The sequence below is a fragment of the Panicum hallii genome, chromosome 5 (genome assembly GCF_002211085.1).
Source record: "Panicum hallii strain FIL2 chromosome 5, PHallii_v3.1, whole genome shotgun sequence".
Lineage (NCBI taxonomy): Eukaryota > Viridiplantae > Streptophyta > Magnoliopsida > Poales > Poaceae > Panicum > Panicum hallii.
In genome coordinates this window covers 57,565,722-57,578,060 of record NC_038046.1, presented here as the reverse complement: position 1 = coordinate 57,578,060, position 12,339 = coordinate 57,565,722, and the positions used below count along the sequence as shown (strand labels likewise).

At 50.5% G+C, this 12,339-nt stretch overlaps 1 protein-coding gene across 1 annotated transcript; it reads left to right on the top strand.

Annotated features, from left to right (window-relative positions):
* Window positions 1–6,389: 6,389 nt before the first annotated feature.
* On the top strand, window positions 6,390–7,476 carry LOC112894657 (VQ motif-containing protein 4-like). Its single transcript, XM_025962431.1, has one exon. The coding sequence runs from the start codon at window positions 6,495–6,497 to the stop codon at window positions 7,152–7,154; it is 660 nt and encodes a 219-aa protein (XP_025818216.1). The 5' UTR covers window positions 6,390–6,494; the 3' UTR covers window positions 7,155–7,476.
* The last annotated feature ends 4,863 nt before the right edge of the window (window positions 7,477–12,339 follow it).

Below are 12,339 nucleotides of genomic sequence, written 5' to 3'. Positions count from 1 at the left end.
TTCTCCCTCTGTCCCTCTTTATTAGCCGTTTCAGACATGTTCAAGGGTCTGAAGAAAAGGCCAAACATGTCTTTATGCCTTCACCTGCATCGCTTGCTGTCGTGTCAGATTAGGTTGTCTGCCAAATTACTATTGCAGCCAGTGAGCCGCAATTGGTAAGCTAATTAGCTAGAGAGGATGACTGAAAAATCAGCGGCAATCGCAAAACGGAAAAGGAAACCGAGCATTCAGTCAGGCGTCAAGCATCAAGGCCTGTGGAGATCTTCAGAGCTGGGTGATTCAGAAAACGACGAACTGACTTGGCGACGCATAGAGCCTCACGGCGATTTGGAGTTCCAGCGAGGACTCCAGGGGTAAGGACTAAGGAGCGCCTTGGGGCTGGAAGCAAGGAGCGGCCGGAGCGCGGCGGTGCCGCTCCGGCGAGCCGCTCGCGCGACGCGGCATGGAGCAGAGATGGCCTTTCTTGCCAGCCTGAACACGACCACTCCTTGGGGCTCCGGCCACCCTCGGTCCACGCGAGCTGGCGCGGCCACCTGTGCGGCGCCTGCGGGAGGAGGAAGAGGTTTACCCGACCGACGTCCAGCGTCAGGCGGTGCTCCAGCGAGCCGGGCTTGAAGATCGGATCGCGACCTGTAAGTTTCCAAAAATACCCCTGAGTATTTTTATATAACCCTTAATTTGGATCGCGACTACGGATCGCGATCCGAATATTTATAAACTACCCCCTGTAAATTTTACATAGACCCCTTATTTGGATCGCGATTATTGATCTCGATCCGACTATTTACAAAATAGCCCCTACTATTTGCGTATCGGGTCCTCCGACCCCCGTCCGTCCAGCCCCGCACGCCGCCGTCGCCATTTTCCGTCCGCGCCGGAAATGCCGAGCGCTAGAGCCTCATCCATCCAACCCACCAAGGCACCAATCATCACGCGCTCAAAACTGAGATCGCGCTCCCGCTGCTCCATCTGACCGGACGCGACTGAGCGCGCGCCGGCCGGTAATGGCGAGTTCCAGCGGCGGCGAACCAGAGACATGATTGTGGAGACGCCAGGCCTGCTACGCCTCCGATGCGGTCTGTCACTGTCAGCAACCCGCACAAGCTGCTCGCTGGAACGCTGCAGCCGGGGCGTTTACAATTGCAGCTTGGAATTGTGATGGCGGTGAGCCGATTCCAGCCGGTCACGGCGGCAGCTCCGCTGTGGAAACCTGGCCTGCTACGCCTCCGTTGGGGGCTCCCACCCCAGCATGCCGCAGAAGCCGCTCCGCTGGAACGCTGCAGCCGGAGCACCTGCATGGTCGAGCACCTGCACGTACGGTGGCCGGAGCTCAGAGAAGAAGACCACACGGTGGTTAGCTGATTCGACCTTGGAATTGTGAATCCTGTGCATTCGGCGTACCAACTCGAGATCAATTCGATGAGGCGTGATTGGGCAGTGAGTACTGAAGATGAACCGGCCAATGTGCCGGGTCCAGTTCTGAATGTGTCAAAATAATGGCTAAATTTCTGTTCGGTTTTTGATTCCCAGGAGCAGGAGATGGAAGTATGGACAGGCTGTATCTTCAGATCCCGTCTTGAACAAAATGCATCATTCTCCAGCTCCTGAAAAAAATGACAAACGGAGGAAATTAGAAAAGATAGAAATCAAACAGAGTTCAAAACGGAAAAAGAAAGGGAACCCTCAGGCCTCAGATAGTACATCGCATCCAGAGCTATAACTGCATGCAAGAAGAAATGAAGCTGTCAGTGAACTTGAAGCCAGCGCTTGCTATATTCCTAGCTTATGCTTGTCTTGCAACGATCATCCTAGCTGCAAGCTCCGTTCTTTTCTTTCTTTCGCAGAACCTGAGAGCCGACCGGCCGGAAGGCCTTCGGCAGATGAGGCACGCAGGCGTACACACGCACACGTGGCGATACAGTTCAGATTCAGGGCTTCAGGCAGGCCATCAATTCTTTGCATGAGTCCTCTGACCATCACGCTGACAGAGAAGAGGAAGCCGGCCGGGGACCTGACCTGAACCTTCAGTCTGCGGCAGGGATTCTCTTGTCTCTCATTTAACTCCTCGCGTCAGCTCGGCCGCTCCTCGGGCGCTGCGACCCTGCAAAGTGTCCGCATTTTCCAGGCGTCAACTCTTTCCAGCTTCAGCAGAGACACGCGCCGCCACCATGCGCTGCCCATGCAGGGACCCGATTCGAGCGAGGGCGAGCCTTCAGGGCTCAGGCGAGGCTAGCACACCACGACGCATGGAGGAGGCCATCTCCATCGATCTCTGTCTCGGTGTGACCCTGATTTCTGAAACGGATACAATAATCCGTGCCCAGTTCTGAACTGACGGGAAGAGGACGCCAATGCAAAGGCACGGGATGGATCAGGCTTTGGCTTCAGCCTTCAGAGCGGCCAGGAGTCCAGGACGACGGAGATGGAATAAAGAAAGAAAGAAAAGAGTAAAGAAAGCGAAAGCTGCTCCACCTGCGGCGGCGGCGGCGTGCACGCGGGCGCAGGGCGGGATGGAAGCCGGCAGGCCGGCCGGCAGCGACAGGAGCCCACGAGGTGGACGAAGCTCGAGGCGAGGGAGGGATGGCTCCCAAAGTCAAATCACACACTGGCACACGTTGAAAAGTGCGGGCCTGCTTTGATTGTGCTCTCTCCCGCCCCCGCGCCTCCAACACTGTCTTCCGCTACGGCTACCGTCTTGGCGTACCACGGGTTCCCAAACTGAGTCCGTGACTGATACTGCAAGGAGCAAGGGTGCAAACAAGAGAACCCTTCTCTTCTTCCGGATATGGGGTTGCTTTCTCGTGTACTTGTTGCAATATCATGCCGCGAGGGAGCATCCCCGGCGCTCCCCCCTACCAGGCTACCATAATGGTGGTACCTTGGGATCTGGTTGGGGTACACGCAGACATGCAGGCGACTCGAGGTCTCCTCCAAGTCAACGCGCCTAGCTAGCTACTCCTAGCTAGCTTCCAGCTTGTGTTGTGTGTTTGGACTCCATGCCTCGGCCCATGCAAGTCGTCCATGCCCGCTGCCGGCCGGCTGCCCGCACCACGCCCCTCCATGGCTGTCGTCGTCGTCGTCGTCGTCTTGCTTGCTCCAGTCCAGGCCACGCAGGCAACGAAGCCATTAAACCAAGCAGAGGTCGCCGGGCCATTCCGGGAGAGCTTGCTAGCCAGCCATGCGCATTGGTCAGGTCCCAGAAACGCGGGCAGCGAACAACGGGCACTGAATGTGAAACGACACGGCCGTGTCGATCAAATTGTAGCAGCAGCAGGCGCCGGTCCGGCTGACAGGCTGAAGCTTCTTCCCAAATTGTACTTCATCCGTGATTGGATCGGATCTTGCTTGCTTAACGGTCCGATTTGTACGCACATCCGGTCATACATTATTGAGTACTTGCTGTACCGGCGTCTACTACTACCAAAAGAAGCATTGTTGTACCATGTACCGTGTGATGCAACACTAATGGCGTTTTGGTGTTCTCGTCTCGAGTCTAGATTCAGATCCTGTTTGGATCCAAGTGCTAATTAGTGAAAGTACTCATTCAAACGGGAATGCTAATAGATGGGCTAAACTTTAGCCAAAACTCAAAAACTTTAGCATGTGCATAAGTGCTACTATGTACTAAAGTTTAGCATTCAACTTTAGCTCTTCCAAACAGGCCTACAGTCTCCAAAACGTTTCAAATTGGGCATCAATGTTGCCTAACTGTGTATATCTCGGTAAGTTGAAGATGCTATGTATGTTAGCGAGATTAAAATCCACTCTCCTAAAAATGCTACTACTACTTTTGTGGAAAGGGGAAAACATTTTTTTTTTCAAATGACCAATTTCTATGTGAGAAATATATGTGCATGACCTAAGCTATGCACGACATTTGTTTTTCTCAGCCAGTTTATTGGCTAGCTTACATCCATGAAGTATATTATATATTCCTTTAGAGTAGTGACATTATAGCAACGTGTCCAAAAAGAATATGGCCGTGGCAGATTAGTAGCATGCTCATGAAGCAAGGTAGATTATTGTGTAGATCAATTATACTGACAGGGCTTGCCTTTTCAAAAAAATGTCGTTATAATTAGTAGGAGAGATGGTGCAATTAGCGTCCTTTTATGCAGCAAACTGCTCAAGTCCAACCTTTGAAACTAAGAGACAAAAGTGGTGGCACCAGATCATCAGATCGATAGCCATGATGGATCGGGGCTGTGTTGATTTGGCAACCCTTCCGTCAATGCGCCCGATTGCTCCAGCTTTATTTGCTCAGTTCAATCTCCTTTGGAATGGTCCTCATAAATGTCCGGTCGACTTGCTGGGCTGGTCCGACAATGACACTTGCTATGTATGGAACTATATGTTCTATGAGTGTTGTGGCTAAAAGAGTAGGAAAAGTAACAAGTTATTACAAGCTTAATATTTTTTTACGCTGTGATTGAGTGTCCACGGAAAAATCGAACGTGCAAAATAGTAGAAGGCTACGTAGGATAATATCTAGTCATCTCTTATCGAGAAGTTTCAAGAAACCATCTATCCAAGCGAAGTCTAGAATTTATGGGTGACTCGTATTACAAAATAGTAGACGGCTACATAGGACAATATCTAGTCATCTCTTATAGAGAAGTTTCAAAATATGCTAAAATGCTAATGGACTTTCAGGGAAAACTTCTATCCTAAGCCAATCATAAGTTTGCAAACCGCTTATACAAACAGTAGGCGCCAATTAGGCTTAATGACGCTGCAATTGCATTTTGCTCTTTCTCTTGTGCCTTTTCTCGGGTACTTTAAAAAGCTGTTTATACGTTATGTCTTTTCTTCTAAGAAAACACCAAGAAAGATGAAGTCTCTTGTAGAGAAATTTTAAAGTATGTTAAAAACCAACGGACTTTCCATGAAAAGTTCTATGTGAAGCCATGTAACGTTCCTTTGGAGTTTGCAAATGGCTCATACAAAACAATTTGGGCATAATGACGGTGCAATTGTATTGTGCGCTTTCGTTGGTGTCTCTTCTCAAGTAGTTTAAAAGTTGCTCATACGTTTCATCCTGGACGACTAAGAAAACAGTATTTTTTTAGAAAACCTTTCAAGACAACCTAAACTTGTGTTTCTTTGAAGTCTGTATACAGCTCACATGCAAAATGCTTATTTTTTTCCCCTGAAATAGCACACTACATGTTTTCAAAACACAGACCTTGAAAACAACTCGAGAAAAAATACACCTCTAAAGATGTAACTCATATATGAATACTCAGAAGAAAGCCTATGTATGTGCAGCGGTTCATAATTTTGTACGGCTTCTCCTCAACGTGTACCAAGTGGAGTACCCACAATACAGCCTTCCTCGCTTTACAAGTACTAGTACATCTACCTGCATTCAGCCGAACAGTGCTGTCGTTCATCCTATTCAAAACAAGGACGGAATCAGCATCAAATATATATTGTTGGAGGAGGAGGACAGAATCTACATGAAATTCAAAAAAACGCATCCATCCAGCTCACCTGCAGAGCCAGCCATCCTGACGAAATTGACCTACTGGAACAGAGCGATGCTCCATATGGGTTATGATTGACCAAAGAAAGCATCAGGTAGACGTACAAAAAAGGAGAGTGCTATCACCCCACTAAAACAGACCATGTTAAATCAAATCTAAAAAAGGGTGAGAGCAATCACTATTATGCATTCCAAACGAAGCATGGAAAGAAAAAACGCCAACTCAAACCTGAAAAACTGAACTGCTACAGAATTGATAAAAATGTCATGTCATGCAGGATAGCGTGAATAAGTATTCAGAGTAGCTACGTGGTCAGTTCAAATAACATGGACACAAAAATCCAAGTGTGTGTGTGTGTGTGTGTGAGAGAGAGAGAGAGAGAGAGAGAGAGAGAGAGAGAGAGAGAGAGAGAGATCCTAAACATGTGTAATCAATGAAATGGAGGTAAACTAACCTAGCATACCAGCATACCAATTAGCATATTGTGTAATCAACTAAAACTCTGTACGGGAGCATGCTAACCTAATGGCAGTGGGAGCAAAACTGCAACAGAAATGCCCCGTAAAAACTACTAGCAAAGGACACATAATAAATTACCTAGCCATAAAGCTTGAAATACTAATGTAATAAAATAGCAATAAGAGCATGTTAAGCTCTGAAAACAGAGACAAATCAGAGCAGACACATTACAAATGGCCCTCAATAAGCTAGGCAGTAACAGATAAATCGAGCATAAAAAATTGAATCAACCAAACCCTATGCACCAGAACCGGCAAAATCCTTGAAGCTGACAGTTCGGCCCCAGATCCTTGATAAAAATTGAAAAAAAAACAAAACCTCCCGCAGGGATCAGACGGTGTCAGATTCAAAGCCGAGCGTGATCGAGCGGCACAAAAGCATTTCTCTCTCCCCTGCTGTCTCCGTTAGCTTTCTCCTCTCTCCCCCGCTGTCTTTCTCCCTCCCAAGAGAAGCCAGCCAAGCCTGCTGCCAAAGGCAAACATTTTTCTCATGGACGCCGGCGCAGCCACCACCGCCCGGGAGCGCCCCGCACCGCCCTCGCCGGTGGCCGCGCTGCCGATGCCGATGCCGATGCCTCAGGCGTCGGCGGACCCATCCAACCCCTTCCCCACCACCTTCGTCCAGGCGGACACCACCTCCTTCAAGCAGGTGGTCCAGATCCTCACTGGCACGCCGGAGACCGCGGCGGCAGCGGCGGCGGGCGGGGCGCAGGCGTCGCCTCCGGCCCCGCAGAAGCCGGCTCCCGCGCCCACGGGGCCCAAGAAGCCGGCTTTCAAGCTCTACGAGCGGCGGAGCAGCATGAAGAGCCTCAAGATGCTCTGCCCGCTGCTCCCGGCCGCCGCCGCCTTCGCCGCCGGCGGCTCCGCGGGCAACGGGTTCTCCCCGAGGGGATTCTCGCCGCGCGGGCTCGAGGTTCTGTCGCCGAGCATGCTGGACTTCCCGTCGCTGGCGCTGGGGAGCCCCGTCACGCCGCTGCCGCCGCTGCCGGGGTCCGAGGAGGCCGCGGCCGCCGAGGACCGTGCCATCGCCGAGAAGGGGTTCTACCTCCACCCGTCCCCGCGCGGCAATGCGGGCCCCGGCGGCGACCTGCAGGCGCCGCCCAGGCTGCTCCCGCTCTTCCCCGTGCAGTCGCCGACCAGCCGGTCCTGACCGCTTCGTGGCTTCCCCTCCCTTCCTCTAGTCTGCCGCGCTCCTTGCCCGGTATGCTCTGCTCGCTGCTAATCGCCGTGCTCCTGAAGCGGGAGGCCGACCTGATCTGTGGATGTTTGCTCCTCTCTCTCCCTCCCTCTCGTGAGCTTTGGGGTGATTCCTGTATGTCCAGTCCTCAATGTTGTAATCTTGGTGTTTGTAACAGTAATTCGGCGCATAAGAGGGATTAAATTGATCACCGAGTTTGAGTGCTCTTGCACCCCATTTCTTTTGTTGCCCTCCTCTGAATTGTAGATTTTTAGCTTGAAAATTTTCACCTTTCCTTGCTTCATGTTCTTGCATTGACATGGTTTGGTGGGGCAAGCTTGTACATTAAGCTGTCAAAACTTGGTCCAGCGTGAAGCAAGTGGCTGCTCAAGTTGATATTAGTCCAGCCAGGTAAAATATTCAAAAACTGAACATGGATCAGTTGTTAGAACTGGTTCGTCTGATTATACATGTCTAAGAAACTAGAAAGATATGTTTCTGCTACTAGTTCAAACTCTTAGTCTTAGAGAAAGGTGGCATTTTTTTTTATCAGAGGTAAATAGTGTGCCACTGAAACGCACACAGTAACCTGGTCATGGAGGGGTTAGTCTAGTCACTGATCTGAACAGAGGGCCCCGACGAGCTTGAGCCATGTTTCGAGCTTCTCCTTATCCATGGAAGAAGGCGAGGCAGACATGCTCGAAGCAGGGCACCCAATAATTGCCCCCTCCTTCTACCAAAATCTGCTTGGAACCAGGAGTGGTAACATTTTCGATCTGCATTGGACCCTGGCATAGTAGAGCAACAAAAGGGCCCCCTAAAAGCGGCATCTTTTTTCGTAGGAGAGGGAAACCAAAGCGAAATGCCCTGCATATTTTTCTCTCATCATGTTGGCTACTGCTACCGGTGGTGGTGGTGGTGGTGGTGGTGGTGGAGGAAGTGGGAGTGGAATATGGGAGCGATCAAAAGGGGTAGAAAAAAAGACAAACAATGCTCTCCCGGTGGTGGAGTGGTGAGCTCCACCATTTTGCATCGGGGCATTATTTTAGGAGAACGTAGATGTGAATTGGAGCAAAAGCTAGCAGCTTTTGAGGAAAAGCTGGGTCTTTTTTATTTTTCCGGGGGAGGAAATTGTGAGGATGTTGACGGTAGTGAGGGAGTGAGAGTGACCCACCTCAGTGTCAGCGGCTGAGTTCACTTGCCCACTCCACTCCATCATGCAGTGCCTCCTCCTTGCCTTGCCTACATGGATGCGGATCCTGTAGCTGCAGCGGGGAGCTGAGCTCCTCTGGCTTGTCAGGCAAATCAAATGAGCGCGCCTGTCAGATCTGCCGCGCATCCCACTGCAGATGGGGACAGGCCGGCCGCCACTCATTCAGTGCTCGCATTTTTGCTTGAGAGGATTCAGTGCTCGCGTTTTTGCTTGAGAAGATTGGCTGATAGTCAGATACGACGCAAAGAAGCGGTTAAGATGTTGCTATGTTTCAATCAAAAAGTAAAGGAAAGTGAAACCGGGCACATTTTGTCAAACGGCGAGAAAGGAAAGAAAGTTACTGCAGGCTGACTCGGCTCCAGGGCTGACGGTGACGGCGGCACGCTTTGCCGCAGCCGGCAGCCCGCAGGCCAGCAGCACTGCAGCAGCAGCGCGCGTGCACAGCGAAAGCCGACGCCGTCACGTCGCCGGACGGACGCGACGCGACGCGCCGTCAGCTTTGCACGGCGTCCGTTCACGGTAACTTCCAGTTCCAGTACAGAGTACCGCTGCCGTTGCATCTCAAATTTGAAGTTTCGAACTCCTCCGCAGTGTGGTACGTAGAGTACAAGTACAGCTACAGCATCGACCGGTAAATGGTAAATTCAATCCAGCAATTCAGCTCAGGTACCGTACTCTCATGGTCAGTCTCGGATACTAAATTTTGGACAAATAAAGGAGTACGCCCAGATTTGAGTTGCGAATACGTACGTGCTGCTGTACGATGCTGTACCGGTCAGTCGTCACAGGGAAAGCTACGCCATGCTATCAATGGTGTACTGGTGTAGTTACTTCGTGCGTTAATCACGTATGACTCTCGCTAGATAGAGCGCCCATTAAATTGGTCGGAGTCGCAACAGCGAGCCGTTGCATGTCATCATGCCGGTACAGACCCCGTTACGGGAATCCGATGCCACGGTAAAACTTACACCAGTAAAAAGCTAAAAAAACACAAGTAGGGGGGGTATTCTGACTGAATTTCTGATACTGTCCGAAGATGGAAAAATCCACGGCTGCAATCATCTCGATCGATTCAGATTACTAAATCACGGACTGCTCCACTCGAACTGAATCAAAATCAAATCAAATCAAACCAAGCACAAATGGATTGTACACATCATGGATGTCGATTTTTTTTTAAAAAAAATCACGTTGCTCTACAAGGAAGGAATTTTACTGCCGAAAGCGGGTCGTAATCATCGAGACAAAAGTTACAAACCACTGTCAATGTGAGAGATCCAAATCATTGGGAGCGACGTCTGCTGCTCGATTAAACTAGCAGTTTGGCATCCGATCCGGCGTTCAAAAGAAGGGGAGCAGGAACGCCAGAGCTTCCACGCAGCACTCGACGATTCTTCAGGCGGTGCTGATGCACGCATTGCTCGAACCTGCATGCTGCTGCGGATGGTATCGGAATGGAATCTCGCCCCCATGTCAGCACGCACCCGCACAGGCACAGCGTCGAAGAACACGGCAGGGCGAGATTTATATATGTGCGTTGTGTGTGCGCTCATGCTACACTGTTGTTCTACTGACATGTAAAGAAGCTCGAGGGCAAAGCAAAGAAAAGTGTTAGGTACAGATGCCACCGGGATAAGCTGTGTGTTTCGTTGCGAGTGCGAGGATCTCACTGTGCTCCCGTGCCTAATAGGCAGCCAGTGTGTTGACCTGCACGACGTCGATGGCAGAAAGGGACGGGGTCAATGCACGGAGGACAGCCTCCGCAATTTTGATTCGAGGCCCCCACGTGTGGATTGGGGCCAAGATGCCTCTTTGGAATGATATAGGACTTTCGCAAGGATTTATTTGGGTTAGTTCACGGTTTGTTGCGACGTCTCCACAGCAGTGCATTAAGAAGAAGATCTTCTCACGCAGATTAAGAAAATCTTCGAATTCCTACCTCACCTTTACACAGTGGCCCAACACCCAACTGGTTTAGCGTTCCCTGGCTACTATGCAATTTGGACGCGCAGGGCAGAGTCACATGCGTGGGAAGAGGGAGGAGCCTTTTCTTTCCATTTCATTTCACTTCATTTGTTTTCTTCTTTTTTTTTCAGATGAGATGAGAGAGGGGGGCAGGGGCTCGTCTTTTTCTGAAAGAGCGGAAAGGGGAAAAGAAGAGAGAAGTTTTCTTTTTTGAAATCAACATGCAGGCCGGAGTGCAGATGGGGCGGGTGGTCCAGGTCGGACGGGGCGCGCGAGGGCAAGTACCACGCCATGGCCATGTGACCCTCGCATCGATCTCGCACGCTGGCTGCGACCTCCAGCAGGAGGCCACCACCAGCGCGGGCGGCCGGCCGGGCGGCGGCCACCGGCCAGCTCGCCCCCACACGCACTTGCATTTGGTGCTGCCTGCTCAGGCTCGGCCAACCACGGCCAGATGAGCGAGATCCTGCAGCAGGGCACGGGACCAGCAGCAGGCTGCAGGCTGATGGATGAGTCATGACCCATGAGGGGTTTGGGAGTCGCTGCGACAGTGATGCGTCGGCACCTACAGTTTTTTCTTTTTTTTTGATCGGGCACCTACAGTTTGCGTGCCTGAATAATTGTCGTTCCAGTCGCTGATTGGGATTTGGAGTTTTGAACACTGCTGAGACTGAACAAAGGTGTGTTGGGTTTTTTTCCTCCAGAGGGACCAGCCCAGCAATAGCCCTGATACGGAAAGATGGATGCCCCAGAAATGGTCCTGAATATCCAAGTGAAGGACCATATTAGCAGGCCATGGCCTATTTCTCAACAGAAGAGGGCAGTGGCCCAGGCCCACGTACTGGCCCGTGGATCCAACAAAATATGAGGTCGCACGGCGGCCTCCTGCTGCTGCTGCTGCTGCTTGGGCGGATGGATTGTTCCCTCTCATGAAAACAACTCAGAAAAAACTACTACTACTCGAAAACAACTCAGAAAAACCAAAATACTGCAAAATTTTATTCCGTTTCGAAGAACAAAAATTGAAAGGGATGCAGCGGTAAATTTGACCTCCCAGCCCGCCCCAAGTCATCCGGTCTTTCGTCAACCAATGCAAGGTGATGAGTGAAAATCAGGATCCCACGCCGCTGCATATTCGTTCGTTGATTCAGTCCGCGATGACGGCGACAGTCGGTGCCCCCATTTTCTTCTCTTCTCCCCATGATACCATAATCTAATCTAGTCTAGTCTAACCTTATCGAAATGTGCGTTTCATGTCGAATCCCAAGATCCCGAGTTCCGGTATATAATAACAACCGGCTTTTTTCACAAATGATTAACTAATCTTTGGTTGATGGAGATCTTTCTGCTTTTAATTAAAGATATGCAGAAGCAGAACTACATGTTTGAATGATCTCGTAGAATGGTTTTGTGATCTGATCTTCAGTTGGGCCAGTGAATGAAATCATATGATAGGGTAAAAAAACAGAGTGAAACACAAATTCGATAGAATTTTCTGTGGTCAGTTCGAGCTTCCCAAATAAGCCCAACAACTTGATTCTTCCAAGAAAAAGAAACCACCGGATCTTTGCAAAGGTATAGACTATATAGACGCACAACCTGGGAAAAGAAACGACTCGAAAATTATGGCTGCCCACGAAAAAAGAACATTTTTGTGGAGACTGACCACTGTCGAATTCCATTCAAGCCCATTGTTCAGACGCCAGGACTTGTCGCCGTGCAACTGCTGCACTGGACACAAGAATACTAGTTGATTCCCATGGCGAAGAATCGGCGGGTGAATGCCTCTGTGCGTCCACGCAAGGCAAGCTCTCCTCCTCTCAAGTCTGAACACACCTTATCCTTCGACGCTTCTGAACCTCAAACGGCGCGGCAGCATTCCCCTTCGTCACTTGACACAACCATCTCTGTCTCTGAATTCACCACCTGTCCGTTTCTGAAACTGTCAGTTTCTCCGGGACCTATCAGCCTTTTTGGCAC

Bases quoted from the DNA above. Each gene is read 5' to 3' on its own strand.
- LOC112894657 (XM_025962431.1), top strand. From the start codon at position 6,495: ATGGACGCCGGCGCAGCCACCACCGCCCGGGAGCGCCCCGCACCGCCC.